Source organism: Musa acuminata, chromosome BXJ3-2, assembly GCF_036884655.1.
Source record: "Musa acuminata AAA Group cultivar baxijiao chromosome BXJ3-2, Cavendish_Baxijiao_AAA, whole genome shotgun sequence".
In the NCBI taxonomy this organism is placed as follows: Eukaryota; Viridiplantae; Streptophyta; class Magnoliopsida; order Zingiberales; family Musaceae; genus Musa; species Musa acuminata.
In genome coordinates, this window is record NC_088350.1 from 33,130,394 (window position 1) to 33,151,218 (window position 20,825).

General features: G+C 39.8%; 3 protein-coding genes and 1 non-coding gene across 4 annotated transcripts; 1 reads left to right on the forward strand and 3 right to left on the reverse strand.

The window, feature by feature from the left end:
* Window positions 1-4,515: 4,515 nt before the first annotated feature.
* Window positions 4,516-5,199, reverse strand: LOC103974251 (transcriptional regulator SUPERMAN-like). The gene has a single exon (XM_065139353.1). The coding sequence runs from the start codon at window positions 5,197-5,199 to the stop codon at window positions 4,516-4,518; it is 684 nt and encodes a 227-aa protein (XP_064995425.1).
* Window positions 5,200-6,823: 1,624 nt separating this feature from the next.
* TRNAA-CGC (transfer RNA alanine (anticodon CGC)) lies at window positions 6,824-6,896 on the reverse strand. Its single transcript has one exon. It is a non-coding gene; the product is annotated as a tRNA-Ala (tRNA).
* Window positions 6,897-12,151: 5,255 nt separating this feature from the next.
* On the forward strand, window positions 12,152-16,590 carry LOC135631989 (probable mannose-1-phosphate guanylyltransferase 1). Its single transcript, XM_065140206.1, has 5 exons — window positions 12,152-12,331; window positions 13,956-14,114; window positions 15,305-15,367; window positions 15,457-15,696; window positions 15,764-16,590. The coding sequence occupies exons 2-5, from the start codon at window positions 14,004-14,006 to the stop codon at window positions 16,433-16,435; spliced, it is 1,086 nt and encodes a 361-aa protein (XP_064996278.1). The 5' UTR covers window positions 12,152-12,331; window positions 13,956-14,003; the 3' UTR covers window positions 16,436-16,590.
* Window positions 16,591-16,630: 40 nt separating this feature from the next.
* On the reverse strand, window positions 16,631-20,412 carry LOC103976186 (pentatricopeptide repeat-containing protein CRR2, chloroplastic). The gene is made up of 2 exons (XM_009391398.3): window positions 17,979-20,412; window positions 16,631-16,885 (listed from the first exon to the last, which is right to left on the reverse strand). Exon 1 carries the CDS (start codon window positions 20,314-20,316, stop codon window positions 18,316-18,318), a length of 2,001 nt encoding a protein of 666 aa, XP_009389673.2. The 5' UTR covers window positions 20,317-20,412; the 3' UTR covers window positions 16,631-16,885; window positions 17,979-18,315.
* Window positions 20,413-20,825: the final 413 nt, after the last annotated feature.

Consider the following 20,825-nt stretch of genomic DNA (forward strand, 5'->3'; position numbering starts at 1 on the left):
AGAGATTACAATAGTGTTTTTCCCTCTTTAAATTTTCTGTGCTTATGTGCTTTAACCAGGGATGAGAGGGGTATTTATAGGCTTCAAGTTGATTCAAACTTGAGCCTAAAACTTTCCCATCCCGGGTTCCCCGGGCACGGGCAGTACCACTGCCTAGTGTCAGTCTGACACTAACATTACCCCGGGCGGTACCACTGCCCAGTCTGGCAGTACCATCGCTTGGGGGGTAGTGCTAGGCGGTACCACCGCCTGACACCCTGCCAGGGCAGTACAACCGCCCAAACTAGCGGTACCATCGCCTTATAGAGTCTCGAAGACTGTGCCACGATGGTAAGACTTCTTGGGGTACTGTTTGGGCCTCTCATTGGGCCCAATATAGTCCTTATATGGACCTAGCTGGCCCCTAATTGGGTTGGCCCAAATCCAAACCCAATTACGTGCTAACTACGAAATCTAAGACATAATCTGAGCTAAACAAGTCCGTAAGTCTATTCTTTCGGCGAACTTTCAATGATCTCTCGGCAATGTTCCGACGGACTCTTAGCGAGCTCCTGGACTTCACGACGATCTTCTTGGCGAGTTTCGATGAGCTTCTCTGGCAAGCTCCGAGACTTCTCAACTGGTTCCATCAGAACTTCCGACGAACTCTCGAACTCCCAATATTATCTCGATCTTGACTCTGGGACTTCATTTTGCTATATGCCTTGCTATCATAGTTAATCCTACACATGTAAAAATATACTTCGATCTAGACAATTAATACTAAGCATTAATCAAGTTATCCGGCATGTCATTGATCCCTCAACGCTTCATCTGATTCTTCGGCGCATCGTTCTCTCTTGTGGCCTATTGCCCAATCGATCAGTTGACTCCGTAACTCCGATATCCTTAGCGCAATATCTGCTTTTTTTTGCTCGATGCCCAAATCCATGGCCCGAAGCCTTCTGTCGATATGTCGACCGTTCCTCCAACCCGACGTCCAATCTTCTGACATGTTTTCCCTCAGCACAACATGATTTTTCTTGCTTTAATTGTCTCATCCTGATTGAAGCATCCTGCGTTCCTCAAAACGCAGATTAAATCATAAACACTTATCGATTGATTTTATCATCAAAATTCGAGATTCAACACACACACACACTCTCACACACACACACATATATATATATATATATATATATATATATATATATATATATATTAGCCTGCTGCTTTTAGTTTATAGCGTCTGCATTTATTAGCCTGAGTAAATCATTTCTTTCTTTTTTTTTTTTGCGTGGTATGTGGGGACTATAAAATTGACGACCTGCAAGATGCTCGATGAAATGCTCCTGACAGTGTTAACCGGAAATTTTGTTCTGCCTCTGAGAAGTCGGCGTTTGGGGAGAGTGAGGAGGCCGAGACCTCGTCGCGGGTTTCTGCGGCCAACGAACACGGGCAACCATGATGACCTGCAAGATGCTCGATGAAATGCTCCTGACAGTGTTAACTGGAACTTCTTTTCGCTGGTACTCAACTTTGAGTTGGGTCTCCCTTACCGACATCGTCTGCCTTAGAGAAGGCGGCTTTCGGGGGAGAGTGAAGACAGAGGTAACCACAATGACCTGCGAGGTGCTCGATGAAATGCTCCTGACAGTGTTGACTGGGACTACTTTCCCTGCTGCTTGACTTTGAGCTTGAACTTGAAGGCTCATGCTTTGCTTTTCATTGACAAGTTTTATAGGCTGCGAAAATTTCATCATGTTATTAAGCCAAGTAGGCAACCCACTCGGCCTATCTGGTAATTTCATCATGTTATTGAAAGATTAAGCAAATTGCCTTCATAAACAAAGGATTTCAATGTAATTAAGGAATTCAATTGATGATAATTCAAATATAATGGAGCAATTCACAACACTATTTATTAATAATCTTGTCCCTTGTTTCATTGTATTACATCTTATAGGAGTCTCATGCAAAATGTATCATTCTTTTTTGATTTATCTGTCTCATGCAATGTACACACACACACAAGCCATCTTAGATCAAGTTCATCTCTAATTGGCATACTCTGGAACAAGGTTATGATGTATTTGGTCTTCAAGATCATAGTATAAGCATGTGTAACTTTAAGATTATTTTCGTAACAGCACATGTGTAAAATTTAGATCATATTCGCAGAGTAGCACCTCAGACATGTGTAAAATCCTGGTTTATTAGGGTTTAATTATTATTTAATTCTTTCTTAAGCATATTCATACTCTTATTCTTTAGAACATGCCTCGAATGGATAGTTAAATTATGATTCTGGGTAAGGAATAACAAAATCTCAAGTAAATGCAAAAAGTAAGTACCCTTGTGAAAGTGGATATTGTAGATTTATCTTTTGAATTACTTGAAATCATCATAAATATTCTTTTCAAAAAATTATATGAAAGGCATGTCTTGGATTCATTGATTTTTTTTTTTCTGAAAATAAAAAAAAGTATTTATGATATTTTGAATGCATTTAAACATCTGAAAAAGGTAAATTCAATGAAAGAAATGTTGCAAGTCTGTTTGACTTGCCAGGCTTGAACATGTTGGAGAAGATGAAGAATCATGCATTCCAATGTTTGAACATTCATGGAATTCTGGGTTGTGCTTGCACCTGTTGTCATACTACAACTAGTATCCATTAATTAGCAACATGATCATGGATTATGAGGTGGTTTTCCTTGTAGAAGAAATCATATTGGACTAATCTTCTTCAATGTTCTCTTTTCTAAATAAGCATGGAGGATGAAACTGTCCTAATTGTCATGAATTTAAAGAAAAATCAACTTGTTAATAATTTAGATTGAAAGCATGTCTGCATGTGGCCTGTAGTCACAGTTTACAACATATTCCAGGAGGAGGGGAGGGACAGAATCTACAACATCCTCTGTAAGTATAGGATTTAATGAATTAATAATGGTTCGATTAGTACACTTGATTCCATATTCTCTTTGTCTTTTATCAAGCATGACTTTGTGATGTATAACATGCCACAGTTGTATTGTCCTTTACTTTTAATTAAAAGTTTATTGACAAAAAGAAAAGCCTTCTTTTCAACATCCCCACCAGTCTTCATTCCTTTGAATTATATATAGCTTCTTCTTTTTTATTTTCTCTTTTTTTGTAGTTGTAAACTAAATTTCATTTGGAGCATTATGATGTGCCTTTCATCACAATCTCTTTGATTAGCATTTAATGAATCTCTCACTGCACCATAGAGTAGCTTTACTCCCAAGCTTCTTTGAGTGCTTCCTTCACAGCAAGTTCTTCACATCATAAGGCTGAGCATTGCTGCATGAACATATGCCTGGCCAACCTGCATGTGCCTACCATGTGAGACTTTAGCACTGTTCCAACACTTTGCTCACTAGACCAAACAACCTCTCTTTTTCTGTCCTTCCCTACTCAACTAGCTGTTCATGTCTGACCAAGCTTGCCTCAGATCCAGCATACCATGGAAAACACAAAGGCAAAGCCAGTCCCATTAATGCCTCTTGTACATGGATGCTGTATATTGATGAGCTAAAGTTCCACACACCTCTTACACCAGCAGGGCAACCTCCACCTTTACATCTCTCTTCCCAAGGACCCAAAGTCTCCATCTTTAAGATAAAGTTGATACAGTCCCCTCCTTCCATAGCTACATTTATTACTGAATATTTGCTACATTCCCTGCATGTTTTGATGCAATTGGACTTGTATGCAAAGGTGAACTTGTGACTGTGAAGAGGATTGAACAGCTAAGGTTTTTATGATGTTGCAGCAGCAATGTGTTTGCTTAGGTATTCTAAACAGGCAATGGCTAATACTATGTTGATGTTATTCCATGGTGCTTCTTGGATTTGGAGACTTTAATATATTGAAGTTGCAGGCAAGCTCACTACTTCTCATGCACTCTAAATCTCGTATCTTATGATTCTTCTCTTCATGCAGCCTCATACTATTGTAAAGATAAACACAAGGCTTAAACACTTTTGACAAGGGGACTTATATTGTAATGTTGTGTTTTTTTTAATCTCTTCCCATGTGTTAAGAGTAAAAAGATATATAAAGGAGGTAAATAACCCCTAAACCATTCAACTTCCTTCTGTGATGCATAAGTAGATGCATCAATTCATACACATAATTTTGTGCTATGGCTGAACATATCTAAGATGATCATGTTATATCTAAACATATGACTCATCTAAACAGAAAAATGGTGAGGTAATTCTATTGATGATCTTGCTTACATCTATATTAGCTCTTACAAGAACATGATTCTTCCAAGAAGAGAGTGTCATATTGGTTACCATATGATTGTTTGAACTCCTTTTGTGATGGCTGCAACAACATGCATGTCTTCAACATTGCAAGACTTGTAGATCATCACTATGTTAATGCAAGCAAACATTGGTTCTAAAAGTTGAACTTTTTATTCTTGTTTGTTCTCTGATGAAAGAGGCAATCCACCTTCATAGAGAAGGTTCATATTGGATCAAGCACAAGGGAACAGAAACTCTACTTGGGGGCACCTCCAAGCCTTAGCTCAAGATCCAACTCTTCATCAAGGCTATGGTTAAGTACCTCAGGTTGTACTTCTTGTTGCTGGTCACAAGAACAGGATCTCACAAAGAAAGCAGGCGTTGGATCAGTTCTCCTTCTCTTATTACAGTTGGTCTTCTCATCACAGGCAATAATCAGGGATCTGGCTTTGCAGAAAAGAGGTTCCTTCAGGTTATCTCCAGCGATGGATGAAGAGAAGGAAGGTGAGAAGAAGTTGGTCTCAGTCCAGAGCTCGTGGGTAGATGGAGCAGAAACCCTATGAGAGAGAATTGATGGTAGAACAGTAGCAGAACTAGGGTTAACCTGAGGTTGATGACAACCGGCACTCGTCACAGTAGAAGGATTCGGGTGATGTTCGTCTTCTTCCATGGCTTCTCCACCAAGCCCGGTGTACAACTGCTTGAGTCTGGCTCGATCCCGCCGGTGCACGTTCATGTGCCCACCGAGGGCTTGGGCTGATCGGAATTCTCGCCTGCAGAAGTTACATGAGTAAGATCTCGGAGGCCATGAATAAGCTTCTTCCTTCCATGGCTCCTTGATGGAAGACCCGACGACAAGGCCGTCCGGGATCTGAACGATGAGGCGAGGCCTGTTGCTCTGTTCTGTGCCTGTCCACATCCTGAATCTTGCTCGATCCATGGTGCCTGTTCCTTGATGAAGTGGAAGATCTTAGCGAGTTATAGGTGATTCCACTGACAAGCTCAGAAAGAGGAAGGAAGTTGGAGAGAAGTATCTGTATGAGACAAAGAAAGATGCATGAGAAGCATAACCCTCTTCAAGGTAATTTTCATGTCCTTTCTGAGCTCACCTTATTCTTTATCCATTACTGTAGTTTGAGGTTGAATTCCACAGGAGAAGTGGATAAAAGAGGTAAAAAAATCCATTGTAACCATTACGTCTCTGATGAGATGAGAAATGGGACAGCTTCCAATTTGTGGGGTCTGCTCCTGAAAGCAACCATTCTTAATGGTCTTCTCACACTTCATCCACAGTGTAGTTTTAACTGGTCACCATTGAATCAACTCAAAGTTTCTATATTTGATGCCTCCTTTTCCTGCAGTTTGACAGCTTCAGGTAGAGTGGAATGTTCTGCCCATTTAATATACTACCTGCAGTTATTTTACCTGATCATTACAAGGCATTGACATGTAGAAAGAAGGCTTCCCAAGGTTGCCAAAGAATGAACACTTTGCATTACCATGAATTCTTCTTTTTGACTTGCAAATTGGTTGATTACACATGAAGTTAGGATTTAGCCCTCATTTGGGAATTCATTTTCTCTGTTCTTGTTAATAAAATGACATCAACAAAAGAGCAATAAGCCATGTCTTCCTGATTGACAATGAAAGAGGGTATAAGTATTAAGAGACTAAATGGAAATCTAGTTTGATTGTTTGATGTTCAGAGACTCCTGTTGTTCATGTGTAATGATTTGGAATGAATTCAACTTATCTTCCTGTGCCTGACAATATTATCTTTCTTTTTCCATTTACCTCAGTAACAGTATTTCTGTGTGTGTGTGGATATTCTTCATGAAGCAGGTGATCAGTATCAATTTGTGCAACTCTCTTTCTTCTGAAGAGCTGTGAGTGACATTGAGCTTGTACTACAAAAAGACTAGGATATATTTTTGGTGATCTGGTTGGATTGGAACCAAGAACTGTGCAGAGCATGTAGTGCATTTGGAGATGATGCAGGTAGGTGATTAGCAAACATGTCTGCAGTCTTCATTTCCTTTTCGTTTCCATTTTATCTGTACTGGTCTTTGGCCTTTTCTTCTTCTTGCAATAAATAAGTGATCATTTTTGGAATATTTTAGTCTCAATCATATGATATAACAGTTTTGTTCATGTGGGATGAAGGTTTTGGAAGTGTAGCTGTCATGAAGGGAAATCACTCTTTGCATGCGGAGTATTTTCGACTTAGTTATGGCATTATTTCTTTTCCTTTATCATCCTCAGAAGTTAATGGTTAAACCTTATTATTGTAGATATGATCTAGAAAAGAAGCATAGAATTTCAAATAAATTGTCATATATGAATCATTTTGGGGGACATTGTAGATCATGATCAGTGGTTGAGGAACAATCTTAGAATTAGTTCTTTTGAGTCTACTCAAGCAAGATACATGTTACCATCTTAAGTTTCCTTTGAATCAATAAACTGGAATAGTTTTGTCTATTTAACTATTTGCAAGTTTCTCAAAAGAAATCAAAAAGAAAAACTACATATATATATAGTTTAAAGGAACGTACAAAAACAAATGGAGGTGCGGGGAATCGAACCCCGTGCCTCTCGCATGCGAAGCGAGCGCTCTACCATATGAGCTACACCCCCATGATGACAATTGTTTGAAATAAAAAAATATATATATATACATACAGCTTCAAATCAGAGAGATTTCTATCTTAACCAATATTTCTTCAAGTATGAGACAAATGTGGAACCTTCATCATGTAACAAGAAAATTATATTATCAATAGTCTGATTGTTTTTGGCTTTGTTAGTGAAGAACATATCTTGTTAACTCCTAAAAGGCCCCAGCTTAATCTGCATTGACAGCTACCACCGGCCAACCTAATCTCAGAACTCCTTTTACATCTTGATTTGTAATAAGTAGCATGAAACCTGTCTATTACATGCATTAATCATCATCATCTCCTTTGCTTTCTTTGTCATGGAGTGCTGTTGCAGCTTCACCTGCAGTAGCTTGGCAGCCTCATTTTGCTTGGTTTTGCAGCATATTTCATTTAGTTTTTTCAGTTTTTAAGTCATGCAACCCAAGTAGGATAAGTGGTCATGAAATAGAGTGGAAGATTGCCAAAAACAACCTATTTTCCACAATGACCATGTTTTTGGCTTATGGTCTTGTGAGGTCAGATGTCCAAAGGATGGTGCAACCTCTTTAGTAAACCTACATTCTACTCAATAAAAGTGCTAGATGATCTTTGGGACTACTATCTATAGGAATTCTCATTATGTGTGATTGTATATTTTATTTCTGTGAATCATTTATCCCTCTTAAAATTTACTACTTTGTGTTTCATTTTCTTATCTTCATTCTGTGTGCAATGGTGGCATAGTTTATGTGTTCCTCTTTCTTATTTTTTTTCTTTGTTTGTATATACAAGTTTAAGGTCTAGATTTTAGGGTTAATAAAAAGATGTGTTCCATTATTTAACTAATATGCTAACATATCATGGAATTTAGATCTTTACAAGACACTTGATGCACAATCACAAACTAGATTTCCATACATGAATATTTTGTTTAGGAACCCTTCCCATCAAGCTGCTGATCAAATTGCTTTTGTCATCACTATGATTGGGACAATAGTAATCACTTTCAAGTGTAATTTTTCTCTTTTGGGTGTTCAAAAATATTGACTAATCAATGAAGTCCTTATCACTATTGACAATCAGAAAGCATCAATGTTCACAATAGACCTATGATGTCAAAAGATTCTTTCCTTATGATCCTCAACCAGACTCCAAACTGATAGATCTGATTTGTTCAATTAAGCTTGTAAGAACATGAGCTAAATTCTAATGCAGATGGCCTCACAAGTTGAAGAATCAATCTTTCTTAGAGGTTGAATTCAGATCTGCATCTTTGTACTGCATTAAGCTTGAGGCCTCACAAATTGCTGTACATGACATTTGAGTCAACCTTGAGGCCAAATCTTGATATGAGGCACAGTATTACTGGGATTACTGACACAATTGATGCTACTGAACTTGAGGAGTTGGAGATTTCACACAGATGTCAATTCTAACTTCAATTGTGCCTTCCACCACTTTCATAAACCCTAGTTTACTCTCACATCAGATATATGGAAAGAAACTGAGTTCATTTGAACTTAAGTATCTTAGACCAATGATTTGGACATATCAAGTGTAGCCTCAAGTATCTTCTTCCCATCGTGAAAATGATATTATAGTGTGGACATAACGAGCGATGACTCGAGTGATCGATCGTTAATATTTTTTGCTGGCTCATGACTATCAAGTTAATGAATCATTTATCGTATCGGGTCATATTATGATAACTTTTTTACTAATGCTAGTTTGGCTTAGTTACCAGGATCAAATTATTTCTTGTGCAATAGATGAATAAGGGCCCACAAGGAAAAGCCTTTTTTGGGCCCAACAGAAGCCCATCTCCCATGTGAACATTTGTGTCTGCATGTAGCAAATTTGATCAAGTATAGGGCTTATTTGCAGGAAAAAAAAAATTGAATGGCCAAAAAATTAGAAATGTGTTAATAGTTTAAAGATAACTAAGCTGGCTAATTGTGTAAAATGAATCTTGTTATTTTTCTTTCTTTGTTTGAAAAAAAAACAGAGAATTTTTCAGAATTTTTTTGTTCCAACTTCATCTCACAGCAATTTTTGGTTATCTAAAGCTCTTGTAATCCGTCGTAAAACCTATGCTTAGTGACTAATGAATCGATGTGTGTGAATATATATAAATACTTTTGAAGGTATATAAACTTAAACCTTTTAAGGTACATTGATATAATACATTGAAAGAAGCTTTGAAATACCACACTGAGTGTTTCTATTTTAAAGAATAAATATTCCTGTCTGACTTAAAACAGAATGGCCAATCAAATTCAAAGATGGATAGTGTAATTGATCTGGTCATTTAATTCATTTAAATGTTCAACTAAATTGTAAAGGAGTTACCTTATCATCACACCAAGAAGAACATGAGAAGATGAGGCATGTAGAATGAACATTCCTGGGGAATTAATTAGATAGATATGATGTAAGTCCATTGTGTTCCTAATCTTACAAGCAGGTCAGCATTGGAGAAGCTCAGGAGTGCATCAAAGGCAAAAGGACAAAGAGTATGGTGGTTGAATCTGAAGGCAGGACACCGTAAAGTTCTCTGCTGTTCTCGGTTGGCAATGCAGTGGATGTCTGAAAGCCAGAATGCATACATGAAGAAAGGAAGTCTGCATCAATCAGCCTGTATCTGCTACTGCATGAATGCCTGATGAGTTTTTACCATGTCTTCTTGCTTACATAATCTGGATGAGTCTATTATCCTTTTGTCTGATGGCTGCTGCAGATTTGATGTCTGATGATTGCTACTAGAATGAGTCCTTTAGCTGCTGAAGTGTTGTGAAAGAAGTCTGAACGAGCTAATTTACAGAGCATCAAAGTTGCTGTCAGGCTCAACTTTTGTTGCTGTGCAGATTACTACATATAATATAGATCTTAGGATATGGAGTCTGCCATCTTATTCAGCTTTGCTTGTTCATAACTGGTGGAGCTTTTTCTACCATTAGTGTCATATCACATACAGAATTGAGGGATGGAGTTTTTTTGTCCTCTATCATTGGTGTTGTAACATATGGGAAAATAAATTGATATCCAATATAATTTCAACACATAGAATTCAGAGGTACCAAATATAATGACTGTTACAGCTTGATCAGCTCAACTATCTCATTGAAGTAAAATATTTTCTATAATCATCCGAGTTTAAAATATTTTTTAATATTTGGATCGCAATAGTTTCAATAATATAGCGATGGTTTCTTTATATGATAAAAGAGATCTATCTTTTATCATTTCTTTATGTGATAAAAGAGTTTCAATACGAAAATCTCATCGGATATATTTTTATCATTCCTTTTGATTATCATATTATTTTGTCTATCTTTACATTCCAAGAAATTACATATTGAATCTCTAACATCTCCTTTGAATGACAATCTAAATTTAGAAGAAGAAGAAGAAGAAGAAGAAGAATCCTTATTGCCATCTGGATAGCCTTGTCAGGCTGCTGTGATCAACAGCAGAATCCTTATTGCCATCTGGTGAAGATGCCCAGCAACAGACCTTGCTATTTTCATGGCTTCTGCTGGTGACAGTCTGCAAGTGAAGCTGTAGATGAATCCCAACGAAGTGTGAATTATTGGGAGAGGGAGGGGACCTCCTTGCATGTCTCCCCTCATGTCCAAATCTCACACTTCTCTTTCGAGTACTGACAGCAGCGTAAAGAGGAAATAAATAAAGGTATCAGTTATATCACGCATACAGACGCAGTCTCCGATCAGCCATATGCCCTGTAACCTTCACAGGAACTTCCAATGCTAAAAGCAAGGAGGGGTGGGGGAAGGAGTTCATATCATGCACCATAGAATTGACCACTGCTTGCTTACAGAAAATGTCAGCTACAGGTTGCAGAGATTGATGTGGAAGCCAGCCAACAGATTTATGAATCCCATTAGAAGTTCGCCATTGAATCATTGATCAATGTTTCAGGCAAATTCTAGTTTAATACTTGCACTTCAACTAAAAATCCATGCCAATTCTATCAAAAAAATAAAAAAAAATCTCCAATAATCCGATTATGATTAAATGTTTACATTTTGAACAATAATCGAATTCATCGTTGATTGATGACTCATAGTTTTCAGAACCAAATCGATCACTATGTCGATCATACTTTAATTCAGATCTATGGGTAAGTTTTTTTTTTTTTTTCATTCTTTTTTTCTTTAAATAATTGTGATATGATGGTCATTGTATTAGGTCACTATGATGATAAAAGAGAGAGCGACATGAAAGATGATAGGAATTCTTTTTGATGTGATATTTCTCAAATATCCGCTATTATAATTCAACTTTGCTTAGAAAATAAAAATATTATTGTCTTGATTTATTCTAACTCGACTATATATATATATTTATATATTTCGATGGAACCAATTCATCTGATCTACTATCGATTATTGTCCTTCCATATCGATCCAATATCACAAAAAAATATATATATATGAAAAAGTTTCAAGTAAAATAAAAAATCTTTAAATTTTATGACATCTTCTTCATCCGACAACAGAGGACAATGTCACCAATATCAAGTAGGCCACTTCCACTAGCTTTGCCGGTGGCGACCATAGAATTTTCTCTAGTTTGATGGAAGAAAACAAGAAAATAAATGCAATCATTGCCACTACCATCCTTGGGTAGATCTATCTACTGTAATCACATTTTTGTACTATTAGTCATCTAATGAAGAGACCAATTAATGCGATGCCGACACAACTCATCAAATAATTTTGACATACCATATATTAATACTAATAATATATGAGAAGGATCTTAGTATTTTTCTTTTTTAAAGTTATACATCTATCCAAAGACAAAATGTGTTATTATTGAAGAGTTTTATTGTGAATAAGATGATTTCATTTATTGAGGTAACATGTATTTACATTGATCTCTCTCCATTGTATGTTTAAATTATATATTTAAATATATGATTGATCCTCAAATTATAGATTGATTGAGGATTAAAGAATGTAGAGTTGATATCTCGTATTTGTCTATATCATGTTCTTTTATCATGCACTCGTAAAATTGAGCTTCTATCAAGAATATCAATTTTGGATCGATGCAACTGAAATATTATAATGAAGAAGTCTAAATTGATATAGTATAATCTTATTTATATCAAGATAATTATATTTAAATTCAAACTCTAATATTGCTGACAGTAGATAGATAGATTGGATCTCTTCTAGGAACCGACCGAAGCAATTATTTACATCAAATCTAGCGGGGCCAATACAGGGGAGACACGCATCTGTGCGTGCCGGTGCCGTTGGCCACCCATGGAAGACGCCATTAAATCTCCTGCTCTCCTCCTTTCTCTCTCCCATCTCTCCCTCTCTCTGAGCTCGCAGGGAGAAAGGATTGGGTTTCGCCGACATTTGTTTCCGTCCTCCGACCGTAATCCAACCATACGACCCGGTAAGATCCCGTAATCTTGACGCTGCATGCAAGCTTTGTCTGCCAGCTCGCCATTTCCTTCTTTGAAGGATACTTACTCTGCAGTCTCTCTTGTCAGATCTTCTGTACTAAGTCTACTTGTGAAGCTCTTTGTATCTCTTGCTTTTTTGGTTTGTTTTTGTTTGTCGTGCATTACTCTTTGTTGTCTTCACCTTCTATGACTGTGATCTACTTACGGACCGGAGGTGGGAGCTGCTTTCAGTCTTTAGTCTCATCCCTCATTTTGACGAGTTCATAAGCTTGATTTGCTCATCGGTAGCTTTTAAGAGGATTTTATGGTCTTTTGCATTCGTAAGTTTGAGTCGATATCAACACAGAAACTCAGATCATGAAGAATTTTTATGCTCGTTGGGATGGATGTTAGCTTGACTGTCTCATTGCTACTTCTAAGGGGATTTATGGTCTTTTTTGTATTCGTATGTTAGTCATTTGCAACAAAAAAGAAACTCAATTCATGAAGAAGTAGGTTTGTTTTATTGTTTTAGGGATCTCAACTTTCTTTGAGGTTTAGGTTTCTTCCCTCGAAATGACAAGTTCATAAGCTCAATTTTCTCACTGGTAGCTTTTAAGTGGATTTTATGGTCTTTTGAATTCATATGTTGAATCATAGCAACAAAGGAACTCAATTCATGAAGAACTAGAAAGAATTCTTTTATAGTACAGAGGATCTTAACTTGCTTGAAGTTTCGGTTTCTTCCCTCTGTGTGACAAGTTCATAAGCGTAATTTTCTCATTTGTGGCCACAAGAGGATCTTATGATCTTTTGCATTCATAATTCATGAAGGAAAAGGATTCTTTTATAGTATTAGGGGATCATAACTTGCTTGAAACTTTGATTTCTTCCCTCAAGGTTATATGTTCATGAGCTTAAAACATAAGAGGATGTTATGGTCTTTTATAACATGCATTGAATCAATAGCTACACAGAAACTGAACTCATGAAGAACAAGGATTCTTTTATAGATTCAGAAATCTCAACTTGAAGTTAAGGTGAAAGTATTTCTAAATGCACATAATTAACTAACTAGGAGGATTCATCAAGCTACTAAGCAAAGAGGAAACTGAACCATTACAGTTAAGTTGCCATTTGGTATATAGATCATGGTTAACTATGCTGAAAAAGCAAAAGAAAGGTACTTCACCGGAAATCTACTTCAGTTGCTGCAAAAGTCAAGGTTCTTTGGCTTCTTGCATGGATGAATCCTGCCTGTGCGCGAGCTGGAATCGACTTCCTGCATTACAGCTGAAGCGTCACGACAATTCGCTCCAAAACTGTTGCGAAATTTGCGCTTCCGATGACACCTGCTTTGCCTTTTGTAATGCTTCTCCAACTGCTTCATTGCAGCTTTCAGCTTTCAATTCCTCTAGTGTTATTGCTTTCTTAGCACGACTCCTTTACGCATGCCCTATGTTTAGAATCCAGGAATCCCTGAGGACACAGTTTTACAGTTGTATCTGCATTTATAGGTATCAAAGTAGAGTTGCTACGGAAAGGAACTTTTATAGCAGCATGCGGCAAACTACTTGGATGGACCGTCTCATCTTTCTTGCTTTACATACCTGATTTCTATAATTTGATGAGCAGGGTAACACAGCAGCCACCACACCGAGGAGGAAGAGAGGAGCAACAGGCATGAAGGCGCTGATTCTTGTTGGAGGATTTGGCACTCGGTTGCGTCCCTTGACGCTCAGTGTCCCCAAGCCACTGGTTGAGTTCGCAAACAAGCCCATGATTCTGCATCAGGTATAATAATCAGAGTTGGAGTTCTCTACATCTCAACAAATGAGTTCCATGATGATGAATTTGGTTCTGCATGCAAGATGGTTGATGATCTGAGCACTGATTTAAGTGTTGCATGTTCTGATTCTGTTTGTTCTGCAGAAGGGAGAAGATGACATGTTCAAAGATCTTGGTCGATTCAATAAATTACAGCTGTAAATAAAAAGATGATGACTTTGTAGAAAGATTAACCTAACCTTGTTCATCAGCTGTAAATTGATTATAATTTAGGAACATCATAGGGGATAAAAGACACACAGCCTTTACAACAAGAAGCATCTTATTAGTCGGCATAACCTTCTTTTATATCGTTTTCAATTCTTTTTAGGTAACATCAACATGTTTATCTTTTGAATAGTTATGATTTGTTAGGTTCAATCAATCACAGCTGTCAACTATGACACTTAATAAGGATGTCAATTGTAGAGAAGCACCTACTTTTCTTCAGCTATAAGCCGGCTAAAATTGAGGAAAGATGGTAATTGTCCTTTCTTTACTGCTAATTGGCTAAAATTGAGGAAAGACCGTGTTCGATTCAATTAGTCAGATCTGTAATTTTGCTTATAGAAAGGTTAATTCTTCTTGATCAGCAGCAACGCATTCTAACTAGACTAGACGCATCTCGACTGCCATATCCTTCTTTGTATCACTTTCAAACATCATCATGTCTAGTTCATCTTTTTCTTGTAAGCTATGTGACCGCATGGCATCCGCACACATCAGGGGTCCTGCGTAATCCAATTAATTACATCTGGAAACTTCTACTCTTAGTATATGTGTCAATTGTGTAGGAGCACTAAACTTCTCTTCAGCTACAAATTGACAAACAATTTGATTCCTTCAGAGCTAAAAATTGACAACACTCAAAATATGGAGACCGAATGATTCCAATGGTCTCTTTGCATCACTTCAATTCCATTTTAGTTCACACAAACGTCATGACTTGCCATAACCGATTCAACATAGAAACTTTATTCTGCTAGAATTGCTTCTTTCGTAAGAAAATTATGTATTCGATCAATTCTTGAGGATAAGACATTTTGAGGGCATTGAAGATGATAAATCAATGTACTCATACTAGTTCTTGATTGTGTGCAAGTAACACTGACCTCTCCAAGTTGTGCATTGATAAGAATCGTATCACCTGTCTTCAGATTGAAGCTTTGAAAGAGGTTGGAGTGACAGAAGTTGTTCTTGCCATCAACTATCAGCCTGAGGTAAAACTTCCATCTTTGCTAGCCTCTACAGTGTGCAGTCTTCCTGCCTTGTTCTTCCACCTGTGCCAACATCATCAGTTCCATTGCAGGTGATGCTCAACTTCTTGAAGGAATTTGAGAACAAGCTCGGTATCAAAATCACCTGCTCCCAAGAGACTGAGCCACTGGGAACGGCTGGGCCGCTGGCTTTGGCGAGAGACAAGCTGGTAGATGGCTCCGGCGAGCCCTTCTTCGTCCTCAACAGCGACGTCATCAGCGAGTACCCGTTTGCCGAGCTGATCCAGTTCCACAATGCACATGGTGGAGAAGCCACGATTCTGGTGACCCAGGTATTGAATGATCCGAGCTTCTGCAGCGCCTCTCGTCGATCATCTGAGCTCTTCTTGTTCTCGGCAGGTGAATGAGCCGTCCAAGTACGGCGTCGTGGTCATGGACGAAGAAACTGGAAAGGTTGAAAGGTTCGTGGAGAAGCCAAAGGCCTTCGTCGGCAACAAGATCAATGCGGGCATCTACTTGTTGAACCCCTTGGTCCTGGACCGCATCCAACTCAGGCCCACCTCCATCGAGAAGCAGGTCTTCCCTCAGATCGCTGCAGACCAAAAGCTCTTCGCCATGGTGCTCCCCGGGTTCTGGATGGACATCGGGCAGCCCAAGGACTACATCACGGGCTTACGGCTCTACCTGGATGCCCTGCGGAAGAAGTCCCCCAGCAAGCTGGCCGCCGGCTCGCACGTCGTCGGGAACGTGTTGGTGCACGAGACGGCCGTCGTCGGAGAGGGGTGCTTGATCGGGCCGGACGTGTCGGTCGGACCGGGCTGCGTGGTGGAGGCCGGGGTGAGGCTGTCGAGGTGCACGGTGATGCGGGGCACCCGCATCAAGAAGCACGCGTGCGTCTCCGGCAGCATCATCGGCACGCATTCCACCGTGGGTCAGTGGGCGCGGATCGAGAACATGACCATCCTCGGCGAGGACGTGCACGTCGGCGACGAGATCTACAGCAACGGAGGCGTCGTCCTCCCGCACAAGGAGATCAAATCCAGCATCCTGAAGCCTGAGATCGTGATGTGAGCAGTAGAATCTGTCTCTACAAGTGTAACCAATGGTGTTTGTGTGTTCGACTTTTGTGCTGTGCGTGCGGAACTAAGTTGGCAGATGGACCCTCGTGGAAGAAGTCATCGCAACGGATATATGTTTTACTCCTTTACATCAAGAAGCTGTTTACATGTGTGTGTTCTTTTTCCTGACAGATAATTCATCTGCATATCAAGAAATCATTGCAAACATTTTATTGAGGTTTAAACAGCTGATACAAGTATTAGTAATCTAAGGAAGATGACAGCTTATCTATTTACTTCATAAACCTACTACATTTGGGACATCAAACTGGCCACTGCGCTTGTCATCTGATGCACAGCAAAAGCAAGTTCCATTCCACAAGTACTAGAGAAGCAAAGTGAAGCTTTGATTCCATCTTCATCACCTTTGATAGCTTCTCAGTCATTCTTTGGACCTCCATGCCTGTGAGAAACAAGGGCAAATATTTCAGAATTCATGGGGACCTAAAACTCATAACTTGGTATAGAAACCGATGGCTCTAACTAATGCAAGAATTCTCTAATATACGCAGTCTCATACGTACATGCTGAAGGATGGTTTTCATGAGTTGATCGTGATCATCCAAATTGTAGAGAAACAATCTTATTATATTAGATGATTTCATATGAAAAAGGGAAAAAAAAAACACTTAATTGTCACCATATATTGATGTGTTCACCTTTGTAGATTTGTCACATTCCTTTGACATTCTTCTTGGCTAAAATATATTATTAAGTCTTATGAGATAAAGAAATAAATCAAACTTATACAAACCAAAACTAAATATTAAGTTTATGATATTGTAAAGAGACATTTTTTGCCTACAAAAATGATAATAAAAATATTTTCGTAAACATTACTAATCCAAGAACTCAAAACTAATTTGCTGCTTTTCCTCAAGGAAAGAAATACATATCAAACTAGAAAGGAAAGAATTACTGCATCAAAGACAAATATAACTTATATAAAATGAAACAAAACACTGACTTTTCTCAACAATATATTGCTCAGTTTTTGGTTCAGTGGATTATTCTTTAACACAGCACTTGAGAGGTGGAGTTGGTTCTAATGATTGTTTAACATTGTCTTGCTAAAGGGTGGGCTTCAAATCTACTGATCACTCCAAGGTTAATGTTCACGACTATGGCACAAGTTAATTGATGGGAGCAGGACATCGAATTGGATGGTGGAAGAGGAGAAGGTTGAAATGAAACTGATGAGCTAGGCCAAGACAATGAATGAAAAATGGGGTTTTTGGAAGAGGCATGGCTTGGAGACTTTGTTGAGTTTTTGTTAAATGGTCAGTTTAACCATAGGCAAGCAGAGGAGACAGTGGTGGAGATAATAGTTTCTTGATTGAACAAAGAGATCTGTTGTTATTTTCAACTAATTATTGACCTCAATTGGACATCATGCATGCTACATCAGAAGTCACCAATATGCAATTACTAAATTTAAGCAGATTTATTGCACTCTTTGCAATGAAAAAAATAAATTTATGAAGATATATACTCACTGCAAATCTTCCTCATCTGGTTTTGTTTTTTCACTTTTTTCTTTCTCCGCTTGCTTGAGGGATAGAGACTGTTCACTCTTTCTGAACTATTATGTCGCAAGGTACAAAGGATTATGTTAACTTCTGATTCCAGACCCCACAATTTTTTTTACCTTTTTTTGAAATACATGCTTATGATGCCTCCTAACTAGATTAGTGATCGATACACAATGATCATAAACCAAAACCAAGATTCCAGCATTCAGCCCAGGATAGGCTCAAGTCACCAGTGGATGTTGTACTGTGAATTACTTTGGCACGCTTGTGAATTTTCTACTTAGATATTCACCGACTCATATTACCAATAATCTGAACATGAGCAGACACCATCCTTGAAATGATGGAACCGATTCACATCTCTAACGAGAATCTCTCTCTTTGAAAACTTTGAGATAAACTTTGTGACACTATGACAGTCCTCACACAATCTAAGGTTCTTTGTGATCCTAATTACCTCACCATTGCCACTGTTTATGAGCCCAAATGCAACAGCCAATTTTTCACTGTGTCCCAGTAAGATCCTCTCTTTTTCTGCCAGTTCAAGATCATAGAGGACAATTTTGGTGTTTGGAACATACCCATTGTTCTTCATCTCATTCACCAGCTGAACAAGCAAAGCATGTAGCTGCTCAATCTGTGGGTTCATTTCATCGACAGATACAAATGAGTACATCTTCTTCTTCACCTCAATCCAGCTGCAACCAGGCACCTTCTGCAGTTCCCTGGCTTCTAAAAGCTTCTTTACTCTGGTCACCTCTTCCCACATCTTGGCTTCTGCATATATATCTGCTAGGAGCACATAATTCCCTGCATTTACTGGTTCAAGTTCGAAAAGACGGACACATGCTCTCTCTGCAAGCTCCACATTGCAGTGGACCCGACACGCTCCCAGTAGAGAACCCCAGACTGTGGGACCTGGCTCAATTCGCATTCCTTCTATTATCTTTACTGCTTCATCTAGTTGTCCTGCACGACCAAGTAGATCAACCATGCAAGCATAGTGTTCAGAGCGAGGCAAGATGCCATGTTCCCGGGACATTGACTCGAAGAAGCTCTTCCCCTCATCGATGAGTCCAGCATGACTGCAAGCCCCCAGGACACTCACAAATGTAATGGGGCTTGGTGATACTCCAGCACTGATCATATCATGAAAAACTTGGATTGCCTTCTCACCAAATCCATGAATACCATAAGCTGATATTATAGAGTTCCATGTCACAACATCCCTGCGATCACTCATCCTGTCAAAAGTTCGGCGAGCCATCTCAAAACTTCCGCATTTTGAGTACATGGCAATTAAAGCATTTACGACAGACAAAACAGTGTCAAGCGCATTCCTAAGAATGTAAGCATGAAAAACCTTTCCTTGTCCCAATGCAGCCAAACCAGCACAAGCTTGAAGAGCATTCACCATCGTGACAGCATTGGGAACAGTCTCAGGTTCCGTCACCATCATCTCTTTGAAGAGTTCCAGCGCATCGAAGGGCCTCTCATTCTTTGCATAGCAAGAAATCATGGCACTCCACGACACCACATTCCGCTCGATCATCCCGTTGAAGACTCGTTCGGAGTACGTGACAGAACCGAGCTTCGCGTAGCAATCGATGAGAGTGGTGACCACATAGACCCGGGACGCGAACCCATGGCGACAGACGTGGGCGTGGATCTGTTTGACTCTGTGGGGAGCCGCAGATGGGTGAGAGGAGGAGGCGATGCAAGCCTTGAGCACGTAGGAGTAGGTGAAGCTGTCCATGGGCACGCCCATCTCGCGGAAGAGGGAGACGGCCTCCTCGGCCTGGTCGGCTAGCGCGAGGGCCTTCAGGAAGGCGTTCCACACGAAGATGGTCTTCTCCCGCGTTCGGTCGAACACGTAGCGGGCGTTGTTGAGGCGGTCGAGATGGGAGTACATATCGATGAGCTTGGTGGCGAGGAAGGGGTCCTGGTCGAGGCCATGGTCGATTAGGTGGCGGTGGACGGCGGCGGCGTGGGAGGGGGCGTTGTGGCGGCCGCAGGCGAGGATGAGGGCCTCGCAGGTGCGCGTGGAGGGATTGCGCTCGTGGGGGAGGAGCTGCACGGCCTTGGCGAGGTGCCCCTGCGCGCACAGCGACTGGATTAGCCGGTTGTAGTCGCTGCCGGCGCCGGCGCTGGCGAGGGGTTTGAAGCAGGAGAGAGCTCTGAGAGAGAGCAGCGGGGAGGAGTAGGAGGAGGAGGAGAATTGGAAAGGGCGAGGGCGGGGAGGGAGAGAGAGCTGTTGGAGGAGAGGGAGGGAAGCCAACATCGGAGCAGGCGAGCTGCGCATACAGCGGTGCAAGGTGGGGGAATCGCGGTCTACGCGGGAGCACAGGAACGGGGACGCGCGGCTCCGATTACGAGCCACATCCACTACGAGCGTACGCTGCGCTGCTGAAGGCGGCCGCTTCCCTTTGGCCCCACCGAGGACAGGGAATCCGCTAACCAATAGAATGATGGCACGTGGATGCATAAAGTAAAAAACACTAAGAAAGCAGTCCAAAATATAACGACAAACACACTCTATATAGAAAAAAATTTAAATATTGGATGAATAAATGACCACATTCTAAACTATTTTTGAAATGAATTGATCTAATTAAAAATCATTTACCAAAAAATAATATATACCAACATGCTAATTGAGATGCAAACATGTCTCACCAATTCTTTATGGAAACACTGCTTGGTTGGTAATGGAACATTGCGGATGTCAGTCCGCTAGATTCCGGATCCAAACATGATCCATTTATGAACACAAAACCAAGGAATCATACCCACTATTGTGGGCTAAGTTCA